The 23,738-nt window shown below is 35.7% G+C and overlaps 1 protein-coding gene across 1 annotated transcript in view; it reads right to left on the bottom strand.

The window, feature by feature from the left end:
• XIRP2 (xin actin binding repeat containing 2) overlaps window positions 1-23,738 on the bottom strand; it is a 101,506-nt gene that overhangs the window by 13,250 nt on the left and 64,518 nt on the right. Inside the window, exons 3-7 of the mRNA XM_062578904.1 lie at window positions 17,366-17,529; window positions 16,140-16,271; window positions 1,748-1,855; window positions 1,367-1,439; window positions 580-713 (exon numbers count right to left, since the gene is read on the bottom strand). Coding sequence (XP_062434888.1) covers window positions 580-713; window positions 1,367-1,439; window positions 1,748-1,855; window positions 16,140-16,271; window positions 17,366-17,529 — 611 coding nt within the window. The remainder of the gene's footprint in view (window positions 1-579; window positions 714-1,366; window positions 1,440-1,747; window positions 1,856-16,139; window positions 16,272-17,365; window positions 17,530-23,738) is intronic.

The raw sequence follows: 23,738 nt of genomic DNA, 5'->3' as shown, positions 1-23,738 counted from the left end.
CAATCCATCAGCGGTTGCTCAGAACCATACAAAAGCAACCCTTAGAACTAAGGGATATGCTATTGCACCATAAAATATATGTGAAAAGAAATGTGTAGTTCATGCAAAATGAAAAATGATGATTTAGCAGTCTTGGGACTTTTGCTGCAACTAATGCAGATGTTGCATTATAAGCATACAAAATTATGCTGTGTTTTATACAGATTTTCATTTCTTATGTAACATTTTCTGTGCTTCTGAGAACTACGGTGACTGAAATGATACAGATTTACAGATTCAGATAGGGACAGAGGAGACTGCATTCAGCAGAGGAAGACAGGAAAAGCGAAAGTTTTATAAAGTTCTACTTTTAGTTGTGCTTGTCCCATAATATAAATACTTGCTAAACTACCTAATATACTTTATATTACTTCACATGCACTTGATTTCTAAACTCTCTATATGCCCACCACTTTCATAGGTTACAATTTTAATCACAATTAAATAGTCAATATAGAAGTTCAGATTGCATTACAGAGCAGTTTCTTAACTTCAGCACTTCTTATTTATATAGAGATTCCTCTTATTAAAAGCACAGACCTTTGCTTGCTTTGCAGGTGTTGCAGTCTGCTTGTCAGAGTGAACAGCCTTTTCCCGAGCTGTCTTTTCAAACTGCTGCTTTAAAACCTGGGTTGAAATCTTTGGGAACTCTTCATTCATAGCTGTGTTGGCTACTGCAATAGAAAAATAGGTTTTTGTTTTTTGTTTTCTCCATCCCACATGACTTGTAAAATGTTGTTACACTATACAAATTACATTCAGCGTTGCAGAGCTCTGGACTTGGTCATGAATGGAAAACTATAGAGAGAGAACCACAGAATAACTGTTGAGGGACATGTTATCACCTGCTGTTTTGCAGTGCCTGAATTGTGTGAAGGCAGGACTGAAAGTTGACTGAGGTCTGTGGATTAATATAATGCAGGAATTCTGTTAATATTAGGACTAAATTACAGAAGCAGTGTCTGAACACTGTGTTCATATTCTGCAGGGTCATTCATTTTAGCCATAAACTGACCTTTTATCATCCACAATGTTTTATATACATGGACAAGCATTTGTGTATGTTTTCAGATGATTCTTTAAGTGCACAATTCTTTAAAGCAGCTACTCACATACTTAAAACCACATCCTTATGCATAATCCATCTCTGTATACCTAATTTTAAACATGTTTCTTAAATCCCATTGAAATCGATGGATATATTTTGTTGAGTAAGGATTAAAGTCAATGTATGTTTTCATGTTTGTATGCAAAGTCAGGTACATTTGTATGAGTAAGAGTATTTGCCATTGTTGATTTGTCATCAAATTCTCGTGCTACTTCTTACCTGTTTCATCAGTGTGCTGAAAGAGTGTAGAAACCTCTTTTCTCTCATGAGTAATTTGCTCACGATGAGAAACCTGTGCACAAAACCTTCAGTTTACTACAGGATATACAGGTACAATATATATGAGTTTTTCATACTTCTCCAACTGTATTTGAAATGTTATATCAAAGGAAAATCTGCATAGGAAATCCAATTAATTACCACATTAAAACAACACTTACAAAACACCTTTTAACATATTATGTGCTACCAAATGAGAGAGGCTATCAGTAGAACATCAAGATCTGGCTATACTATGTGGTAATGGAGTAAGAAGGAAAGCACATATGTATGAGCATCCTGGTAAAACTGTTTAATGGCATAATTAATTGACACAGTTACCTCTTCTGTTTGAAGGGCTTCCATTTGACTTTCTTTGGAGGTGATTTCATTGTGTTCAGTTTCCCTGCTGCTGCTTGATACTGTGTGTTGACTGCTACTTGACATCTCCTAAAGATAAATAAAAATAATTGCATATTTACAGCTAATAGTAAATTGGATTTTTTTTGTCTGTGAAGGGCTTTCGAAATAAATGGTTCAGTCTAAAGCAGTCATTTTTCAACAGAATGCATTTATTGATATTTGTATCTGTAAGATTTGCAACAGGCTTTTTTATATCAGAGAAGCTGCAAAGTCATTTCTGTTACTGCAGTGCAGACAGACTTTGATCAGCAGATACTGAAAGTTCCAGGGATAAATACAACATGTTAAGTAGAGTAGAAAGTGAAGAAGAGAATTGGAAGCTAGTTCTGATTTTAAAAGCTGTGCCATCAACTTGTTCCTATCAGCAAGAATGGGGTTAATCCAACTTCTGCTAAAGTAAATTTAATAATTTCTCTATATTAGAGGTGATGACTTCCTGCATATATGATATACAGAGCTTCAGATGCAAAAATACAGGCTGAATTGTGTTTATGCAAAACATGACCCACAAGCTAACCAGAAGATCCTATAAAATATATGGGCTGCCATTGTATTTGGAAGTCTGACAACTGTAGCATATACTGAGCACATGGTTGAAAATTTAAAGCACTGTTCTAGTTGTCTGTGTAAGCTAATTTCTGTTTTTCTCAGTTGTCTTTGCTCAGTTTGACTCCAGATTCTGACTGTGATTTGTTTTCTGATTGAGAACATGTCATTGAACCTGTGTTTCATCCCATTACCAGTTTCCATGGAGTTCTTTGATATTCAGTGATTAGAAGAAATAAATCCTGAGGATTGATATTACTAGATCAATTTCCTTTCTTCCTCTCTCTTGTACACTAACATGCACACAGAGGCATCTAACAAATCCTTTCATTCACGTCAAATTAAATATTTCCTTCATGAGAAGGAGATTTGCCTATTAGTTTCTATTGAACGTGAGCTTTTAAATGAATGGAGCTTCTAGTCCCTCCAGCAAGAACTTCCCCTGTGATAAGTGAATGCTAATGGAGGCAGCGCTGTGTTTCTGAGACTGCTGATAGGCAGCTAGAACAAAAGAGGTGCAAGTTTCCTGCAGCTCAAAGCCTGGCACCTCCTTGAAGTCCAGCAAAGTGTGGGATAAGAAATCTTTCCCTTAACCATCCAGTGACAAAGCACACAGTTACGGGTGTTACTCCATCTTCAAACTAAGGAATACCTACATTGCTTGCATCTCCACTAGCATTTCTGTTGAATCTGTATAGCGGAACGTCTACCGGCTCTAGAAATTACTGACCTGTAATTTCTGCCAGATAGTAGGCAGCAAGGATGTGTGGTGGATAAGATACCTGCATCTCCTTTGCAGGTTTACGAGTTTTGTTCCACCTCTGTGTGGCAAAATTGTCTGGTTCAACTGTAAGATGAAAGATTAAAATCATACTAATAAAATGTAGACTAAATCTACTAGTTACTGGCCCACTGAATGATGTGAGGGTCACCAGTCTCAAAATTAATTCTGCTGCCAAGTTTGAACTGTCAGAGTGCAGGTAAGGCCTGAGGAGTACCAGGTAGAGCATGATTTACACTTGGAAATTCTGTGTAACAATTTTGAGCATGTTACAGAACATGAGAGACTTAAGAGTGAACGCTCTGCTAAGCTGAAGGGAGGCAGTGCACAGAAAATGGAGTGCAAATTGTTCCATCTATTCTCTGTTTAATGAGTATATGTAGTGTATGATTTTCATTTTATGTATACATGCTTTTCCATATATTTATGTGTATATATATGCTTTTTCATTTAATATATATGTTTCTGTTTTAATGTGAATGTTCTAGATATGTAAGTCAAGCTCTCATCACTGGAAAAAACTCATTCATAAGATGCAAAATATGTTGATATTTGTCATTATGTTTCCTTTGAATGGTATGAGGTATTAAAAAGGAATATAATTAGACTTAATGTAGTCAGGAACCAAATCTAATCTGAATATCACTGCTGTTTTATTGCTATAACTTTCATACTGCTTATGAAGTAATTGCTGTATTGCAAAAGATTATAGTAGTTTAATAAAACAACCACAGCTGTCTAAAGTGCAGCTTAAACATTATGGGTCAATTCTGACAATATAGTAACATGGCCTTGCTCTGGGTATGGAGGGAGGAAAAGGGACTTGGAAGTTCTCATCTTTTGTGTGTGTCAAAAGGGTTGATTGAAATTACATTTATAGATGGTAAAATGCTGCTAAAAAAATTGAGTTTTTCTCCAAAATAAGTGGAAAGTAGAACGACCCATAGTTTCATCCCTTCCTCCACAATGAAGAACTGTAGGATATGGCAAATAGGAGTAGTTTAATTTAGAGTTTGTGATATGTTTTGTAAACCACGTAGAATTTGGAGAATATTCTACAAAATTATTTGATGGTCTCCATGGGATAAGGTTGTTCTGCGCTGCTTCCAGTCTAGTCTGTGGCTGAGGATCACAGTGTAGATTTAATAGTAATTAGTAATGCCTGTGGGTAGTTTCTCCCTCTATTTGATTCTGTGGAAGATGCAACTCCTGCTATACCATGCATTATTAAATCAAGCAAGGTGCTTATTAATCAGAATGCTAAACTTAACTGCATTATAAAACTACATGACAAGGTTGTGGATGAAAACAAGTCACAGCTATGTTCAGTTAACAATTCAGTGTAATTGTGGGAGCTATCCCCTCATTAAAAGGTAGAGTTCAGAATTTCTGCTACTTTTAGCCTGAATAACTCAGATCTATATAATTGTAGAAAAAGTGAAATTCAACTTTTGTAAGCTATTGATCAGAATTTAGATAATTATTACTATTTTGTATAGTATTATTTAAATGGTTATATTCGCATGAATAGCATTTAGAACAGATGTTTTGCATTACAAGGTGTAATAATACAGCTTGTAATGTATATAAATGATGCATGTGTAATGTATATAAATCACATCAAACAGTAACAAAGGACATCTAAAAAAAACCTGCTAGGCACTAAGGATAAAGAATATGTATTGAAAACAACTGGCCTGGAAACAAAAACATGGAAATTACTAATAACATAGATCAAGTCCTTTCTAGTACCAGAACAAATGAGTTGTGCAAATAACTTTTAATTCCTGTGTATACATCCCAACAGAATATGAGATAAATATTTGGTGGGCTGTGAAATGGGACACTACAGCTAGGAAATGAACAGATACGCATTACGTCTGAAATTTTGAAACTTGTGCAAACATGTCAGGTCCCTGCTCGGTCACACGTTGGTGTATCAGGTGAGAACAACTCCTCTTCAGCTGTAGAGGATAGGAGGACAGAAGTAGAGAACTCAGTATCACTTTTGGTGGCAGGAATGAAAAGACAACTATTAGGATTGGTTTTCCTGTGGCCAGAGAATCACTTTTCAATTAATATTTGTTTATTCTATGCCTATTATTAGTGAGCTTCAGGAAAACGCTCTTAACTGGATGATGGTTGGCATACTGCTAGCTCATAAATAGTTTCGTATGGTCATTTTACTTGTGTTTTAGACTTGTCTTGTCCTCCATTCTCTTCCGTTTGTTTAACATCATCGTTAGGCGGACTGTTGGTCCTCTCAGGAATGTCTGTGTAGTGCAGACAGTGCAGAGTCTCAGTGCAGAGGGCTTTAGTGTCCTGAATGGTCTCTGGATACTAGTATAAACAGTATCTACTATAACTAGTATAAATAATAAGTCATTATAAACTAAAACAATACTATTTACAAATAAAGATGTAAATATGAGAATAATTATATTACAGAAGTGCATTTTTATTTAGGCATTCAGATTCTATTACTGAAGAGAACTGTAATTGCTACATGAGTTTTATATGTTAGTGGCCCATACATCAATTTTAGTGCCTTGACACTGCAATAATTTCCATAGAATTCTTATCACAAAAGGTGCCAAGATTTGGGGTTTTTTGGTAATTATTCTTTGTACTTCAAACTAAGGTTTGCTTTTCTGTTTTGACGTTTTTGTAGTTTCCCCTTGTTCTGACAACATACAAAAAAACTTTAAAAATAAAATTGCTTTGAGAATCTGAATGTGAATACAATGTCAAATACATCTATACATAAAAACATATACAATTCTATGTATGTATGTATTTATTAAAAAAAAAAAAAAATCATGGGGATCAAATGACCCAAAGCCATGTTCTAGGACAGAAAACCTTTTTTTCACTCATATTTGAAGCATGTTTATTTTAGTTGAACTGTACACTAGGGTCATCATATAAATGTTGTGTGAAGGTGACTAATACACTGTCTATGTATTAGCATATTTTGAAGTAATTGTCCTAAATGATCTGTATGTAGAAACATGAAGTTCCCTGTAGTCAGCACAGGAAGTAAATTGTAAATTGTGAGTCTTAAACTTGAGCTATAAAATTATTAACAGCAGAGTGACTAACTGATTATTACTGATTATTTACTTGGAATGAATCTTCATTTCTTCCTGGAAATCTAGGCATTTTTTCCACATTGATATTCTTATCATGATATCACCTGATTCTGTAAGACTCTCATAAAAGATTTCTTAAAAAGTAAGTAATTCTGCACTTCATCTCTATGATTTGTCAGACTTGCTTGGTATTATATATGTATTTGTGCTGTTGTGGCCATGGTATGGAAGATTTTCATTAAAAGGTTAGGTTTTCACCATGCACTAAAATTTTCATGTTATTCAATTTTATCTTCTGCAATCACTAGAAAATCGGCAGTTGCAATTCCAGAAATCTTTTAAATTTTGTCTAAAATGGCACTCAAAGACAGAGATTTAGCTATAGCTGTGTCATTGCTAACACAATACTACGTTGCTGAGTGAGAATCAGATGCTTTCAATATATTTCAATCATCCTTCCTACGTAGGAGGTTAAGATCACTTGCTGGAAAGTGCTTATGCCTGACTCTGGATAATGAGGTTTTGTCTGAGCAGCTATTGTACTATTTAGAAGAGTTCTAACTGTGATTTTACAGCTTCAATAGCAAGATAAAAGAAATCAGTTTCATTTTCAGAGTGGTTGGTAGCAGTACTTTTCAGAGTGATTCTTTTTCAGTCACTGATTTAATATTTGCACTGTTCATCTAATTATTTTGCCAATGAAGAACAGTGACTTGTGGGTTTGATATGGGGAATTCTCTGACCAGTATTTGTGGAAATTTTGTAATTATATTGCTTTCCTCACTCCTAAGCCAGTTACTTACTAAGCTGGATGTTCAGCATCTCTTACATATAAACATAGTTTGTGTTCCAGACCTCTAGATAGCAAAGCATTCAAGGCTGGCACTTTCAAAACAATTAATATTGAATAAATCACAACCTCTCTGTGACCTGGTGGTTGAATATAAAGGGGCTCTCAGTGCCTGCAGTCAAATTAAAGACCAGGCCTTTAAACCAGCTCTGGCTGAGTTTGTGAGCACATCACAATTCCTCATGAGCTTTCATCGCTGCTCACCATTCTGTGCAAGATTTTAGTGAGTCCTACCATTAATGTGGTGAGTTTTAAAAGGCGCAAATTTCCTTTACAGTAGCCATGAGTAATGGCTGTGGCCTGAGAAAAAAGAAAGATAAATTATTAGATATTGGTTTTATATTGTTTACCTGACATAAAAATTTTGAATATTAAAGCCAGGCACTTTGTGCCCAAACAATATTTGAATAAAATGTTCAGTTTGGCTATTTAAATTACTGTTTTAAAATGTGTTGCTTTTCTGTTTAAGCTTTAATTAATATTTTGAGTTAATCTAGATCTGAAGTTCCATGTCCAAACTACAGGATTTCTGTGTTTTGCCCCAGGAATAATTCAGTGACCTTGACTTTTGACTAGCTAAGTGTATAATCCCATTTTCCATGAGAGTGCAGTTATGTTAGCTATAAGTGGAATGTTACGGTCTTGCAGTAAGTTATTTATCCTAAATTTAAAGACTATTCCATATAGTCTGAGTTATTTTATTTCCTGTAAATGTGACTATTTCTGCTAATAATTTGAGAGAGAATCCTCAACTAGATGTAGAGGGCAAATGCATTGATAAGTGTGCTTAAAAATCGTATCTTTGTTGAAGAAATGGAACATCATAGTTTTAGAGAATTACAACATTTTTCATCACAGGCATCAAATTACTTGATTCTGAGTGAGAGAAAAGGTCACATAATTTTGTAAATATTTCTGCATTCCTTTGACCACATAAATGGCAGCAAGTTTGGTCAAGTCATCAGAAAAATATGCACAAACTATTTATTTTTTAAAGTGAAAATCAAGTTTAGAGGAAAAGAAGTAAATGAAACTATTATTACAATGACAAAAAAATATTTTTTTTTTCTCACAGAATCACAGAATGGTTGAGGTTGGAAGGGACCTCTGGAGATCATCCAATCCAACCCCCATGCTCAAGCAGGGTCACCTAGAGTATATTAGACAGGATTGCATCCAGGCAGCTTTTGACTATCTCCAGAGAAGGAGACTCCACAGCCTCTCTGGGCAACCTGTTCCAGTGCTCATTCAGACTTTATTCCTTCTCAGCTTTTACAGATATTTTTAACAGATATTTGCAGTGAAATCGGTGAGTAGGATAATGGGATTTGTCCTATAAACATTCATGCAAGTTACAAATGTAAACCTCTATATAGCAATGGAGTAAATAGTCTCTTTGCTATCACAAAAACACCTGTTCAGACAGAAGAGTCATTCTGCAATTTTTATGTAGCAAAAAATGCATTAATTTTTATTTTTTTGTGATGAAATTTTATTCTAGTAGTTAGACTGCATAAGTAAAAGAGAGTCTATCTAAACTTAGGTATTGTGTATAGTTACTATTTTTAAAGGGGGTGAAGGGAAGGTAGAGTCATTACTTTATACTGGCATTTCCCTAAACTTCCTTCCTTCTTTTTTAGTGTGTCCAGTTGCCTATCTCTACTCTCTTCTAAGCTTCCTCAAGCATTTGTTTGATTACTTTTTTTTTTTTGGCACTTGTTTTGTAGGATTTCTCAAAACAACTACTTCTAGAAAAGTAAATCCAATGATATTTAATTTGTGCTCCTGTTTCAGAATTTAAATTAATTCCACTTAAAACCTGTTTTAAAATGCTTCATTTTTAAGTGTGCATATTCCATGCTCCTCTGTCGCTTGCTTTCAGAAGCAGTAAAATAATGCTGCTATGTAGAATGGTATTCCTTGTAATAAAAAGAAGTTCACCAAGAAATAGATCTAGGGATTCTAGATTGTCTCAAGTAACATTTTTTTCACCACTATTAAAAAGATAGCTATCAGCAGTGACCAGCAGCTAGGAGATGGTATAAGTTAGTGCTGCAAAGTAGTGCAACTTAAGGAGTTCTGAAGTATTCCTAAATTGTACTGTGAATTGAACAGCCCTCATGAGCTCCAGAATCAGAGAGAAGTAGAAAGGTGCAGCTCCAGTGGGGTTTCAGCCAGTCCCAATAAAACAGTATTGAGAACTCTCTAAAAGAATGACATAAACATTTAATAGGTACTTGTTTGCAGTGGCCTTCATAATTCACTCTTTGCTTAGCCTCTGTGAGTAAGACAGCCATCCTCTAAATAAAATTTATCTTACTACATTGATTTGTATTCTCTGCACAACATACTGTATCATTTCTGAGAACAGGTATGTGTGTAGGGGGGGAAGTTGTGATATCAGAAATCTGCTTTTAGAGATAACTTTGTGTAACTTTTATTTTAGGAACCCTCCCAAATTTTTCCATAAAAATTCCATAAATGTATGTGCTGAATGCCCTGAGAGTGAGAATAAGAAGATAATTTGCATGTTATGTTTTACTTATTACCCTTCTATGCACTCAATTCTATAGAGAAAGCCACTGATGTATCAATATAGTTCTTGATTGTCTGGCATCACAGATATGGGCATATCAATGTATGGCCATTTATGTAATATACCCTCCTGTGCTGTGTGTGCTTATCAGTAAGCAAACGGGTTCCATTTGCAGGGAGTTTTCTACCTAGGAAGTTCTAATAAAGATTCTGCTATGCAGGGCCATCTGCAGTGTTCAGACCACAAATCTGTCTGCCTTTGTGGAAGCTAGTTAATGTACTGGGGCACTGCATGTCCCTTCAGGCAAACAGCCTTGGAACTTCCTAGGCCACAGGTCTTTCTGTTACAGAACATAATGCCTTTTTCCCAAACTTTTCCTTCTTTCACTTTTTTTCTTTTCAGTGTAATAAAACTGCTTAGTTAAATAAGCAACATACATGATTGTTGTGCCTAGGGTTATCTCACCTAGGGAGAGATAACCCTAGGCACCAGAACAAGCTGGGGGCTGACCTTCTGGAGAGCATAGAATAGAGGTATAGTTGCCTCAAATGAAACTATCTTCAACTCAAGTAGCTAGGTGAAGAATGTTCAGACAAGAAGAGCTGGGAATGAAAATAGGTGAATTAAAGCAACATTCTCTGTCATATAATTAATTTTTAAAATACCCTAAAGAAGAAGAAATATGCTACTGTTTTACTGTCAAGCAAACTAATTATTTTCTAATGAAAGGAAGATGTAGGAAGCTAACTATGGCTGTCATTGTGACTTTGCCAGTCTGCTTCTGAGTCAGTGGTGCTTTGTGAGTGCACTTTCATTAGTATTTCAGTTTGGATCAGGAATGTGCTTCTGAAGTGAATTTTCTGATAGTCTCCACTGCACCTTGGTTTGCATCTCAGCAGAGTCTTGGAGTACATGAACTAGATTCCTTTGGATGAAAGTAAAGCACATGTGCACCAGCAACATACTTAATTGTACTCCAACCACAGATGGGCAGCCATCTCAAAAGACTGGGCTAGAGCTAGTTTGAAGTAAAATTCTCCCAACTTGTACTGTGCAAAAAGCACATCCTCAGCACCAGGTGTTTCTCTCAGTGTCTCTCTTCCTATATATTACATGGCTTTTATGTAGTCATATCTTTTCTTCACAGTCTAGCCCTGTTTTTTTACCTTTGTTCAAGAATAACATCTTGTATCAAAAGCAGAAACCATTGTAAGCCATGAATCCAAATTAGGATAGAATACTTTGGTCTAGCATTAATTTTATTTTGAATTTGTGTGTGTATGTATATAGATACTTATATACACACAAAGAGTTTCAAGGCTTTTGACACCGTCTCCCATAACATCCTCCTAGAGAAGCTCTGGAAGTGTGGGTTAGATGAGTGGACAGTGAGGTGGATTGAGAACTGGCTGAAAGGCAGAGCTCAGAGGGTCATCATCAGTGGCGTGGAGTCTAGTTGGAGGCCTGTAGCTAGTGGTGTCCCCCAGGGCTCAGGACTGGCTCCCATCCTGTTCAACTTTTTCATCAACGACCTGGATGAGGGGACAGAGTGCCTCCTCAGCAAGTTTGATGATGATACCAAGCTGGGAGGAGTGGCTGACACACCTGAGGGCTGTGCTGACATTCAGAGAGACCTGGACAGGCTGGAGAGCTGGGCAGAGAGGAACCTCATGAGGTTCAACAAGGGCAAGAGCAGAGTCCTGCACCTAGGGAGAGATAACCCTAGGCACCAGGACAAGCTGGGGGCTGACCTTCTGGAGAGCAGCTCTGCAGAGAAGGACCTGGGAGTGCAGGTGGATGACAAGTTGACTATGAACCAGCAGTGTGGCCAAGAAAGCCAGTGGTATCCAGGCTGTTGCCAGCAGGTGGAGGGAGGGGATCCTGCCCCTCTACTCAGCCCTAGTGAGGCCTCATCTCGAGTACTGTGTCCAGTGCTGGGCTCCCCAGTACAAGAGAGACATGAAGCTACTGGAGAGAGTCCATCGTAGGGCTACGAGGATGATCAGAGGGCTGGAGCACCTGCCCTATGAGGAACGGCTGCAAGAGCTGGGCCTGTTTAGCCTGGGGAAGAGAAGACTGAGGGGAGATCTTATCAATGTGCATAAGTACCTGAAAGGAGGGTGTCAAGGGGACGGAGACAAACTCTTTTCAGTTGTCCCATGTGACAGGACAAGAGGCAATGGGCAGAAATTGAAGCACAGGAAGTTCCGCCTGAGCGTGAGGGGGAATTTCTTCACTGTGAGAGTGACAGAGCACTGGAACAGGTTGCCCAGAGAGGTTGTGGAGTTTCCTTCTCTGGAGATCTTCAAGGCCTGCCTGGATGCAACCCTGTCTAGTATGCTCTAGGTGCCCCTGCTGAGCGGGGGGTTGGACTAGATGATCTCCAGAGGTCCCTTCCAACCTTACTGACTCTATGATTCTATGAGTTTACACTTTGGTATTCTAGAAGGTACAGAATAGTGCAGTAGAAGTATTAGGGACATGGCAAGATACTTTTCCTGTTTTTTTTCCAGGCTGATTGAGCAGAAGGAACTGAAAATCTCATGAGAATTAATGTCGCCTTGAGATATTTTAGGCAGCTTTTCAGACTCCAATGATTTAGATTTTTTTTTGATAATCCTGACTTTGCAGATAGCAAACTATTATTTTAAAATTCTTGAATCTGACAGACAATGAGATGGCAAAAATGGTGTACTCAATAGAAGGAGCAGTATAAGACAAAATAGGACTTGAAAGTTTTCATGTTCTAAGTCAGGTGTTCAAAAGACAGAAGAACTGAATTTGACTTGTCCAAATGCATATTTAATTCTGCCCTCTTGTGCGTAAGTATTAAAGAAGTCTTTAGAAATCTGTGCAGGAATAGAATGGACCAACTAGAGGTTCATAGCTTATCCTTCTAGCCTGAAGCAGAATTATAGATACTTTTTCTGAAAGATACTTGTCTAGATAAATTTTAAATGCAAACGTAAGTTTCCACAGCATATGTGTTTCTAAGCCACGTGTGAGGCTTTTGCCATGTTGAGCTGGGTATAATTACTCACTTTCTATCTCTTACATGCAATGCTTCCTCTTCAGATATCCTATGGCCTTATTTTTTGTCATAGCCTCTACAGAATCCACCATAACACTCATTCTTTTTTGCTGTACTGCTTTCTAGCTAATTATTGTCATTTCATATTTTTACATTTTGACTATTCCTTTCTTAAATGGTGTTTTTTACTTGCTGTATTGACTTCTGTCTTTAGGGTCTCATACCACTGGTAATTACTGTTTGGAAATCAAGTTCTACCCAGAAGACTCACAACCTCTTCCAGTTTGGTAGTATCCACAAATCATATAAATTCTACTTTCTGTTAATCTGAATCATTTAGAGAAATACCAAGCAGAATGAAATTTATAGACGCTCATTTTGCCTGTTCCCCAATTCACAATGCACCATGACAAATAACAGCTCTGTTTACTTCTAAATGTATTTTGTCCTTGAAGAATGTATGTTTGGTTTTTCTTAGCACTTTAATATTCCGTTTGTTCATCTCCGCAGTGCGTTTGAGCACCTTTTCAGATACTGAATTTAGGCCTATAAATCCCTGCATCCTGTTTTTCAAAGATGCTCATTATATTTACTTTTCTCCAGTCTTATTGGGACACTCTCAGTGAGTTCTTGAAGATGTACTGAGACTCTCAGTTAATAGTTGGAAGATTGCTTTACCTAGTTCTTTAAATGTTTTAGGGTAGAATTCAGTCAGTCTCTGCTAACTGGAATACATCTTTCTTACACAGATGTTGTAACCTGTTCTTGCTTTAAAGTATGATACTTGGAATGTCAGGAGAGTAATATGAAAAGTTAGGCTTTAAATAACTCAGTATTACATGATGCAAAGGGAGAGGCAGTTTTGGATCTTACTGGTTTAATTCACCTGATGTTATCACAAGACTCTTTTTCTGAAGTCTTTTATCTTTTTCTTCATACCTCTTTTAATCTAACTGGATCAAAAATGAAGAGAGAGTACAAACAGCCTTCCTCGCTGCGCAGCCCTGATTAATTCTTTGAGTGTCCTCCAGCCTGTCCACTGACTTTGGCACAGGTGTTATGAGGAAAAAACATAACGTAATTTATACTCCCAAGGATACAGGTAACTGTAAATCTGAGACTTTCATATCAGAGGGTCTATTTTGCAGCCTAGCAAACATTATAAACATTGCAAAAAAAAAAAAAAAAAAAAAATCTCATTTCAAATTCTATCATGTCAAAATGAAACATATCCTCAGCGTGTATCTGGGTTTAAACACTGACTAGTCAACATGGCAATATAGTTTATGCTAAATTAATTAGCTATTAGCATAATAAGGCTGATTTTATGAAGTTGTAGTTCTTTGGATCTGATAGAGACTGATGAAGCCAGGCCTGGCTTTCTATCTGCTCACTGTAAATGTGGAGCTCAAATGCCATGTTACAAATGCAGAGAATGGGCAATAGTCCAATGTACAGAGCTCATACTATTCCTCCATCTATACCCATCTAAAGAGCCCATCCAGCTGAAGATTTCCTGCTGGGAGGCTGGTCTTGTGGGGATGGTGTGATCCAACTGTTTAGAGCGCTTGTGCTCAAATATTAAGAAAATAGATCAGACTGCCAAATTTAGCTGAAGAACACAACTGAAGGGAATGACAGTTTTCAAACAACTGACAGCAAACCTGCAGAGAATCTGGCCTCAATGATTTTAAACTCTGCAATATTACAGCTTATTTGTGGCAGTTCATAATACTCATGATATTTCAACAGTTTGTCACTGAATGACACCTGTATATTGAAAACTAACTTAATTTCAAAAAATTTTAATCATTAGCTAATTGACGTGGAAACAATCATTTGCACATATTAGATATGAAAGCTAATTACAGTATACAGCTAATTACTGTATTACTGTATGCCAGAAATCTAACAGAATGTTCTTGCATTTAGCTTTGGACAACTCGAACCAGTTAAGGCTTCTGTTCCTGGGACAGCACGTCAGCCAACATCAATCAATCTACCTCTATTGGCAAGGGTCAGTTTAACTCTAGTGCATTTATACTACAGTATCTTCACCTGAAGTTGATTATGTGAAACTAATGTAACTTGAGGATGGATTTAGGTCTATTTTGTTATATTGGTGATGCAACAAGGAGCTGGGTCACAGTTCTGGGGCTGGTTGCATGAGTAGGGACTACAGGAGCAGCTCTTGTCAGTGAGGAAATTCCTAGTTCTATCATTCTATTTAGAGATGAGGAAAACTCTGTTTCACGTGTTGTAGAATGGAATCACCAATGGACTTATTTCCAGTTCAGAAATGCCTGTCAAGCCTCAGAAGGGATGAGAGACTATTAGAGAGAGAATGTGTGTGTGCACTGCAAGTTTTTTTGTATTGAAAGGAGAAAAAGCGTGACATTTTGTGAGAGTAAATGGTTGGTGAAAAGTATCAGATACAGTGTACAAAATAAACTTTTGTATAAGTCTTATTTGTGAGTCCAATTTCTAATAGGGATATAATAGATTTATATACTTATATAGTTAAGTATACTTACTTATACTTACAATTAATTAGTTTATTTTTCAAAATCTATCTGCTTTGGATACAGCGGTTACTTCATTAAAGGAAGATACCCCTTTCCCCAGCTTGCTTGTTGAGTGTACAGATTGTGGATATTGGTATGGTATTCATGTATAACAAATGAGAGCTAACTAGTAGATGTGATACTTATTTAACATAAAAATGAAACTATTGCAGAATGTTGATGTATCCTGTTCTACAAAGTTTGAAAACTGTATAACTTTAAAACTCTCAGATAAGTGCAGAGTGGTAAAGCAATTTACTGTGCCATTACTGGTTTTTGGAATTCACAGGATAGTGCAATGAATTTTATTATACCAGACTTCACGTAGTCCGAAGTCATTACCTCCCACAACAATTTTTCATGATATATGCTAATGAAGTAATAAAATCCAAAGACCCTTTATCTGAAATAACACTTGGAAGCTGCTCTGTGTATTTTTATGTAGCATCTGGGTTCTTTGATACAGTTTTTGATCTGTTTAGAGGACTTGATTAAATTTAATTCAATGGAAGCAGCAAACTCTATTCCAAAGAAAATGGTTTAACAGCACTTCAAGTGAAATTTATGCAAACTATTACCGTAATACTTGATAACGACTTACAATCTTACAGACAAGGTTCACCACAAAATATTCTTATAATGCTAACCTGTTTTACTGCTATATTTCCTATAAGTCTAGAATTGTCTATATTGAGTTCATCTACATAAGAAATACATGATTACTGCATGATTTCTGTATCATAGTAGTATATCTAGTAGTAGTAACAGAAAATTATGTGAGTATGAACATTAGGAAACATTGTCTTGATTGTAATGAAAACTGTTCAGTAAAGCAAGTAATCCTAGTTTTTCCCCTCAAGCTTCCTAGCAGGCCATAGCTCATTTGTTAGTATTAAAAACCCCACTGTTACCTGTACAGACTTGTGCTGGTGTTGGTACTGAGCAAAGGTGTTTTGTGATGAGGTCATCTGGCCTTTCTCAAATTGTTTCTTCACTCTTGCAAGGCCTCCAGGCACAGTACATGGCTCTGTTTCCTCTGAAGCCTAGTGTAATAAAATATGGCCAGTTGTTTTCATTTGCAGAAAGAACACACATCTCTGAATTGATTAAAAAAATGTTTAATAGCAACACACTATAATGCTTACTAATTTCTAGCACATATTTAAGATCCTGGCTCTGCATTCAGTTCAGATATTGCTGTAGCAGTTCCCTCTTCCTTTTGTTCTCAAATTACAGCAATTCGTTAGTTCTTAGGCACACTCTAAGAAGGTACTCAAAAATACTGGAAAAGTTAAAGTCAAATTTAGAAGATTCTGTTGCATTAATTATCCTATTATAATTCTGCAGATATTTTGCAGGAATTACCAATCCTATACAGAGTTTTTGTATTCTGTACTAGTAGCTACACTGCTAAAAGAAAAAGCATGAACAAATGTAAATGCCATTTGAAATCTGTAGCTCTGTTTTAATAGAGTACAAGTTGTGTTGGCCAATTACTATATTTTACTTAATAATAATATTAAGCATTTCTGTATTGATACCAATCTGTGTTGATAGATTTATAGAAAGTAGTAAAACAAAATTAATAAGGTTTTTAAAAATACTGTTTTCACGTAATAGATGGCTATTTTTGATAATTTTATTATAAAACATAGTTTTTCTTAAACTTTATTGCTGCTCTTTTGTAATACATTAATTATAAATTCCTTAATTTGACAGCAAGAGGTCTAAGCTTAATGCACTTTTGAATATGTTTTTATTATTTGATTATTTTAAATATTCATAGTAATACAGAAAATGATGTATTTTAAGTCATGAGTTAAAAGAATAACTGTGTTGCTGATCTCTCACATCTGTATTGACTAAGACATTCCTAATAGATGAATAAATGAACAGTGGAAGAAAAAGAAAAGTATTTCCAGTAAATTAAAATAAATAGGCCAAAAATCTAAATCATTTTGAACAGAGAGAGATACAGGTGTATCAGTATATTTACTAGGTAGATATAGTAATACAAGTTTCAAATTTAATCCATGTAGAGATTAATCTGACAGCTTGGATGATTAAAGAAAGTAAGATATGTCATTGTGTAAAACAAACACAGAATTAAGAGGGTAATTAAATGTTAATATCTTACATTAGCAAAGGAGCTGCTGCTCTCTACCTTGGACACAGCAGCCTGATACATAGCCATTCTTTCTTTCAAAGAGACAGTGTCCTGGAAGTCCAACAGTGTGTAACCACTCCCAGGAGTATTCTCTTCTGGTAGTCTTCTTACAGTTTTGGGACAACCCGCTGTAACTACAATCAGACATCATATTTTCTCAGAAGGAAATAGGTGCATTCCTTTTCAAATATTTACAGAAAAGCAGTAGTAGAAATGAACATTATGATAAACTTACCTTATTTTCAATTTAAAATATAGGAATTACAGAAAAAATGAATTAAGTAGAATTTTTAATATTAATTAGGGAAAAAATGAATTAAGTAGAATTTTTAATATTAATTAGGGAAATAATAAAAAGCTTTTTTAAAAAAACATGTAATTTCAACAGCAAGTATTGTATCTTTTTCTTGATGATGTTACAGATGCATTATTTTATACTATAAAAATGATTGTAAGCGCTATGAATGACAAATTGTAATTAGATATATTCTGTTCTAATTAGTTTTATACACTATAGTATCCATTTGTGTAATGGAGACTCATTGCTGAATTGACTGCATATTTCAACTGCGTATTTTGATTGTTTACTGATATTGCAGTAGAATATGTTGTAGTATATTTAGTATTCTACTACTAAAACCTTATTGAAATTTAATTATCTAGCTTATTAACTACATTTTAACCTTACTTAAAATTTATGAAACACCAGGTAAGCATATAGATCTCAAGGAAAATCAAAACAGAGGTTTTCATTTGCAATGTAACATTGTTGTGTTGTAAAACTGGTCATATAATAGAAGGTACGTATTTTTGTGACTCTTATTTTTAACCTAACACGCAGCTGTATAGATCCTTAAAATGTAATTAATTAATTAAGACTCATTTCCCATTAAATATTTGCACTTTCAGTCAAGTCATTTTCCAAGAGCTTAATTTTGTAGTTGGTTTCTATTTGATTAAGTAATGTAGTAAATGATTAATAGAGTTCATTTAGTAGAAGATAACACTGACTTTGAACTTGAAGTTAAACCAACTAAAACTCTGTTATGTACATGTATTTGATTTAATTATAGGTTCAGTCTTAAATTTAAAAATTTACTTACAATAAGTCATATTGCTACACCTTATCCTATTATAGTGGTCATAATGTGTCTTAGGAGCACAGCTTTATTGAAATTTGCTGAGATTATGCACATACACTGACTTCTCATGATCCTTGACAATTCAGAAAGCATACAATAATCATGATCCTTTCTCTTTTTCTACTCAGGTCAAATGCAGAGTCGGCTGTATGGCCAATTTTGAACTGAGTCTCAGTCACCTAACGTAAATTAACTGGGATTTGTTTGATTGTTTTCTTCGGGGTCAATCTCAATACAGATGATGGTAATAGCTGAATAGGAAGACAGAACAATTCGATATCTCTCTCTAAGGCGAGCTATGACTGAGACACAGCCCTCCTGAATTTGGAATTCAACCCAGCTGCTGTAACAAGGGCTTTGTATTTAATAAAACTTAATGTATTGCACCATGCTGTTGTCTTACTGACCACAAAGAGTAGCAAGTTTGTGAAGCTGGTAGAAGATACTTCTAGTGTTTTTACAAAATACGACCTGGTATTTTGAGGAAAATGCCAGTGATTTTAGGGCCTCTAAATGCTTGATGTAACCACCAAGAGGCCTGAACCAGACTGAAGAATTTGGTCTTGTTGATATAATAGAAAGTCTGCAAACAGATGTAGTATCTTCCATCATTTCTGCTGGCAATGGGAGAAACTTTAAGAGGAAGGATAATAAAATAGATATAATTACAAAGCAAAATGGGGGGTGAACTTGGGCTGTTGCTTCAATAATATTTTGTCCCTACAGAAGGGAAAGGTGTTTTACGTAGATGAGGACAAAATTCACTAAATGCTAACATTTTCCAGAAAATCAGGCCTTTAAGTGTCAGGGTCCATAGCAAGGCAGTAGTTTCTTCATCTATAGTTAAGCCTTCAGCTATAATGACAAAGGTGAAGTATGTGACTCAGTTCATTATGTCAGTGCATAATAGGAAGCATTTAAGATGCTGCAAGACATTTTTAATAGCTTCAAAACATTTTGATAAAATGTAATCTGGCGTTTCTATTATGTAGTCCTTAGAAAAGTTCCGTATTCAGGATTGACCATGGAATTCTGCAAAACCATGAGAAATGCTATACTGTCAGCTCCTTGAGATCAGCTTGAAGAAGTGCACATGGTTCAGCTTCAGCTGGAGTCCTTGCCTGATATTGTTAGCTGTCACAGAATTTAAGGTAGGTTGGTGATCTTTCATCATGTGTAATGTCTGTATGGGGAATATGTAGACTTTAGTCATAGTCGACATAAATGATATCTGAGAAGTATATGAACACACTGATGTGTTTTAAGTTACCACTGGACTTGTCTTTACATTGTTGCTACAACCTGAAGGGCCTGGAATCTGTGTTTTAGCAGGTCATTTGGGATTCGTCTGAGCTGTGTTGCCTACAGCAGTGTAAGAAGTGATTTGCATGCTTTGCAGGAGGCTCAGAGGAGACAAGAGGGACAAGGTGAATTTCAGTAGCCTTCGTCATCTTAAGGGGATATATATACATATTTATATGTATGTATTTAACCAGGCATTTTGAAAATGCTTGTTACTGTGAAAACTTAGAGGAGCATGAGCCTGCATTAATTAAGTATTGTTACACTGTGAATTGTATACACTTCCCACGAGGTGGAGAATTAGATAAAAGCATATATATGGCCAAGTGGATAGCAGAAAGAGACTTTTAGCACTAAGGCTATTCTGAAGTGTATGTTTGTCATGTGTCATTAGGTCTAGGTTATAACAGTGACCGTTTTCTTTCTTTGAATGACTACATACATATGTAGTAGAAGCTCTTAACCTGCGTTTTCTTTTGAACATCTTTATGGCTCCTGGAAAAAAACAGTTAAGTGCACTCCCACCTGTAGCAGGCTCTCAAATGAACCTTGAAGTGATCTGGGCAAAGTCTTGGAGAAACCTTACCATTCCTGGAGAAACAGGCAGAAGCAGTATCTAAGGTCATACACCTTAGCTGTATCTGAAATTAATCTGAATCCTTTTCTACAAAGGGTTAACATAGCAGGATTAAGAGGAAGTGGACTGTGTAGAAATAAGGCAATGTGTTTAGATTGCACGTGTAATTTGCATATTTTCTTGGATGGCTCCTCAGAGGCCTGTTCATAACCAAACTCTGTAAAGAATGCTGCTTGGTAACACATACAACTTTCTTGTTATTGCATCTGTGACAATATAACGTAATCTGACTGAATAAAATAAGCAGAATTGTAGCTGTTTCCTTCCGCTTTCAATCTTCAAGAAGCAATATCCTCCTTAGAATAGAGATTACTATATTAGACTATCTTTCTTAGTCAAGAGATTGTCCACTCGTACTGGCAGGTGGAATGTCAAGAAAAACGAACTGAATTTAAACAGCAAATGCAAGTACATGTCTTTCTTACTATTTCTAAACCTAAATGGTCCATTGAACAAAAACTGCTTTTTTTCCTCTATCAAATTAACACTGCTTAAATTTCATTATTTTCTTTAAACACCTGCTAAGGGCAGACGGTAAGTGTCTTTGTGCTTGTGAGCATGACAGAATCCAACATTATAAATAGTTGAAAAATACTCCCTTGAGCTCTGAGTTTTCAGTACTAAAGACTGGATAAATCAAATTTTACAATCAACTCATTACAATCAGAAAGAATTTCATGCAAATATTGGAGGAAAATTGCCCCTATGAATGTTTCAGTAGAGATATATAAACTAAATCTTCCAAGATGCAAAAAAACCCACAACCATATTATATAGAAGGCTGAAAATGTTTTAAGAATCAAGAATAAATTTAAACAGAAATCTGTGTAGCATTTTTTTGGAGGGATGAGATTAAACACAAAAATACCACAGCTCATTTCATGATTTCATTATGACATGATAACTCACATATAACTACAATAAACTGAAGTAAAATGCTATTATGATTTTGTAATAGAACTCATGTAGACTGGGCTAGGACAGAGGTAGCTTGATTAAGGAAATTCAGACTTGCACTTCCTGAAATTTAGGAATCTAAGTAAAGCAAAAGCAGGGCAGCTGCAGAGGAAGGTCTACAATAAACACAGATAAAGAAATGCAAACAGTTTGTTTGCTCCTGTCTGGTTGAAGCTACAGCTCAGTGTACATTTGAATAGGTAAAGCTTTGTGTCAGAAATTCCCATTTCTTGCCCCTTCAATACTTTCATGAAATGATCAGATGTGCTATTCCTATATGGAATTTGTTCACATGGTTTTTGTCTTTTTTTTTTTTTTTTTTTTGTCTTGGTAATTGTTTCCCCCCCCCCCATCCTTTCTAAATATGACTCTAGGAATAGTAAAATCAATAAGCTGGTCAGTTCAAATGTTAACTCTTTCTAGTTACTGATTTTTTTTACCCTATATTTAGTAAAATCATAATATTAAGAAATTATTAAAGAAGAACAGTCCTGTGATATATATTATTGCTCTGGAAAATTTCACTGTGAAGACAATTTTGTTCAGCCTTTCCAACCCTCCAGGAAGACAAAAACCTTGCTGGAACAGCTCAGCATATGAATACTTCTAAAGAAACATTCTTGCCCTTCAAAAGAACAGTTTTTATGTGAGATGAGAGGTCCTCATGTGAAAATATTTCTCCAAGATTATTAAAAAGGTGTAAAGTATTCCCCTTACTTTACAGAGAACGAGGATAGATTTATTGTCTACTGATAAATCTTAAAGACATATATATAGTATAGCTAATATAGTGTGCACCAGGAAACACTTCCCTTGCCCATATAAAACCTCATCAAACTTGCCAGCAGGGGTCGCTTTTCCACTCCAGTGAGGCTTTATGTGGCCCATCAGATCATTTTGTTTTCAATAATTCTTTTTTTTTCTTTTTTAATAAGAACTGCCTGCATTTTTTTCGCCACTAATTAAGCAATGAGATGTTCCTGCTCTTCTCTTGAATATCGTTTAGCTTTCTGGGGGTAGGATACACAGGAAGAAACATCCCTGATGTATTATGACCTGGCAGGATCACAACAACAGCAACAGAAAAACACCAGAATACTTGCAACACTAGCTACATGAATGCAGAAACTATCTCTAAAAAAATAACCTAAAGCTACTACAAGTAGCATGCATGATCAAGAATGCTTCTGGAACCGGAATGTCAGAAAATTCAAGACAAGAAGTCTTTGCCAGGTTTGTGGAAGATCACTAGAGAAATATAGCCTTGAGGAGGGCTGTCATTTGATTTCAACAACAGTATTTCCACAACATGGAAAGTAAAATTAAGAAATCCTCAATAATATTTAAAATGTTTATTTAGGTGCTAATGTTAAAATGTTTAAAGGCTAATTCTGGAAGAACTTACTGAAAATGAACTTAGGCAACTCTCCCAGTGAAGTCAGAGAAATCTTATTTGAAAGAGAAATTTGGAATTAAACATAATATCTTAAGCAACACCAGTTATGATATATAGCACTGAACTCAGTTACAATAGCCATGAACTGATTTGTGTTCTGTTAACCTTACGTGACAAAACAGAATATAAATATTAAACACATATTTACAATGTGTGCCCTTTACAATTTCAAACAGTGATCTAGCCGATCTATGAACTCAAGGACAATGTAGTCTATGTTCATGTGTTAGCTATGATTATGAGATGTGTGACTTCATTGCTTGCATAAAACAGTTCCAGCTTTTGCAAGGGCTGTCTGCTGTCACTCTATTTAAAGCATCTGCCTTTCTAAATACAGAGAGTAGTAATCTTGGTCATTTGTTCTGTTTCTGCATCCATCAGGTACTGCAGTAAAGCTTCACTAAAGAATGTCTGATTTACATGATCATAATTTCTTTTTAATTTAAAAAAAATTAAAATTGAAATAAAGCAATTGCTACAGTAATTTTATAAATGCTATTGGAAAAAATCTCTTAGGGATACTTCCAGGCTAATTCTTGTGCACTGGTACATATGGCAGTGCTTTGCTTCTACGTAGCTGTGCAAAAGGAGGAAACTTAAGCATGACCACATAATAAAAAGCAGAATTAAGCCCAAACTGTATTTTTTCAAAATGATCATGTGAAGATATGTTATGACTTATTGATGAGCACCTGCAATTCAATAGCAAAGAATGTGGAGATAGCAGTCTGGGGTACTCCTGAAAGAGCAGCACTGACTTACTTCTTGTTGCTGCTTTTCATGTTCACAAGTACATTAAGAGAATTCTGTACGCCCAGAGAGATGCCTTAAGTTTAGTGAAAAGGGTTG

Source organism: Rhea pennata, chromosome 6, assembly GCF_028389875.1.
Source record: "Rhea pennata isolate bPtePen1 chromosome 6, bPtePen1.pri, whole genome shotgun sequence".
NCBI classification, from domain to species: Eukaryota; Metazoa; Chordata; class Aves; order Rheiformes; family Rheidae; genus Rhea; species Rhea pennata.
The sequence above is the reverse complement of the archived record's forward strand: the minus strand, read 5'-3'. Positions and strand labels throughout refer to the sequence as shown.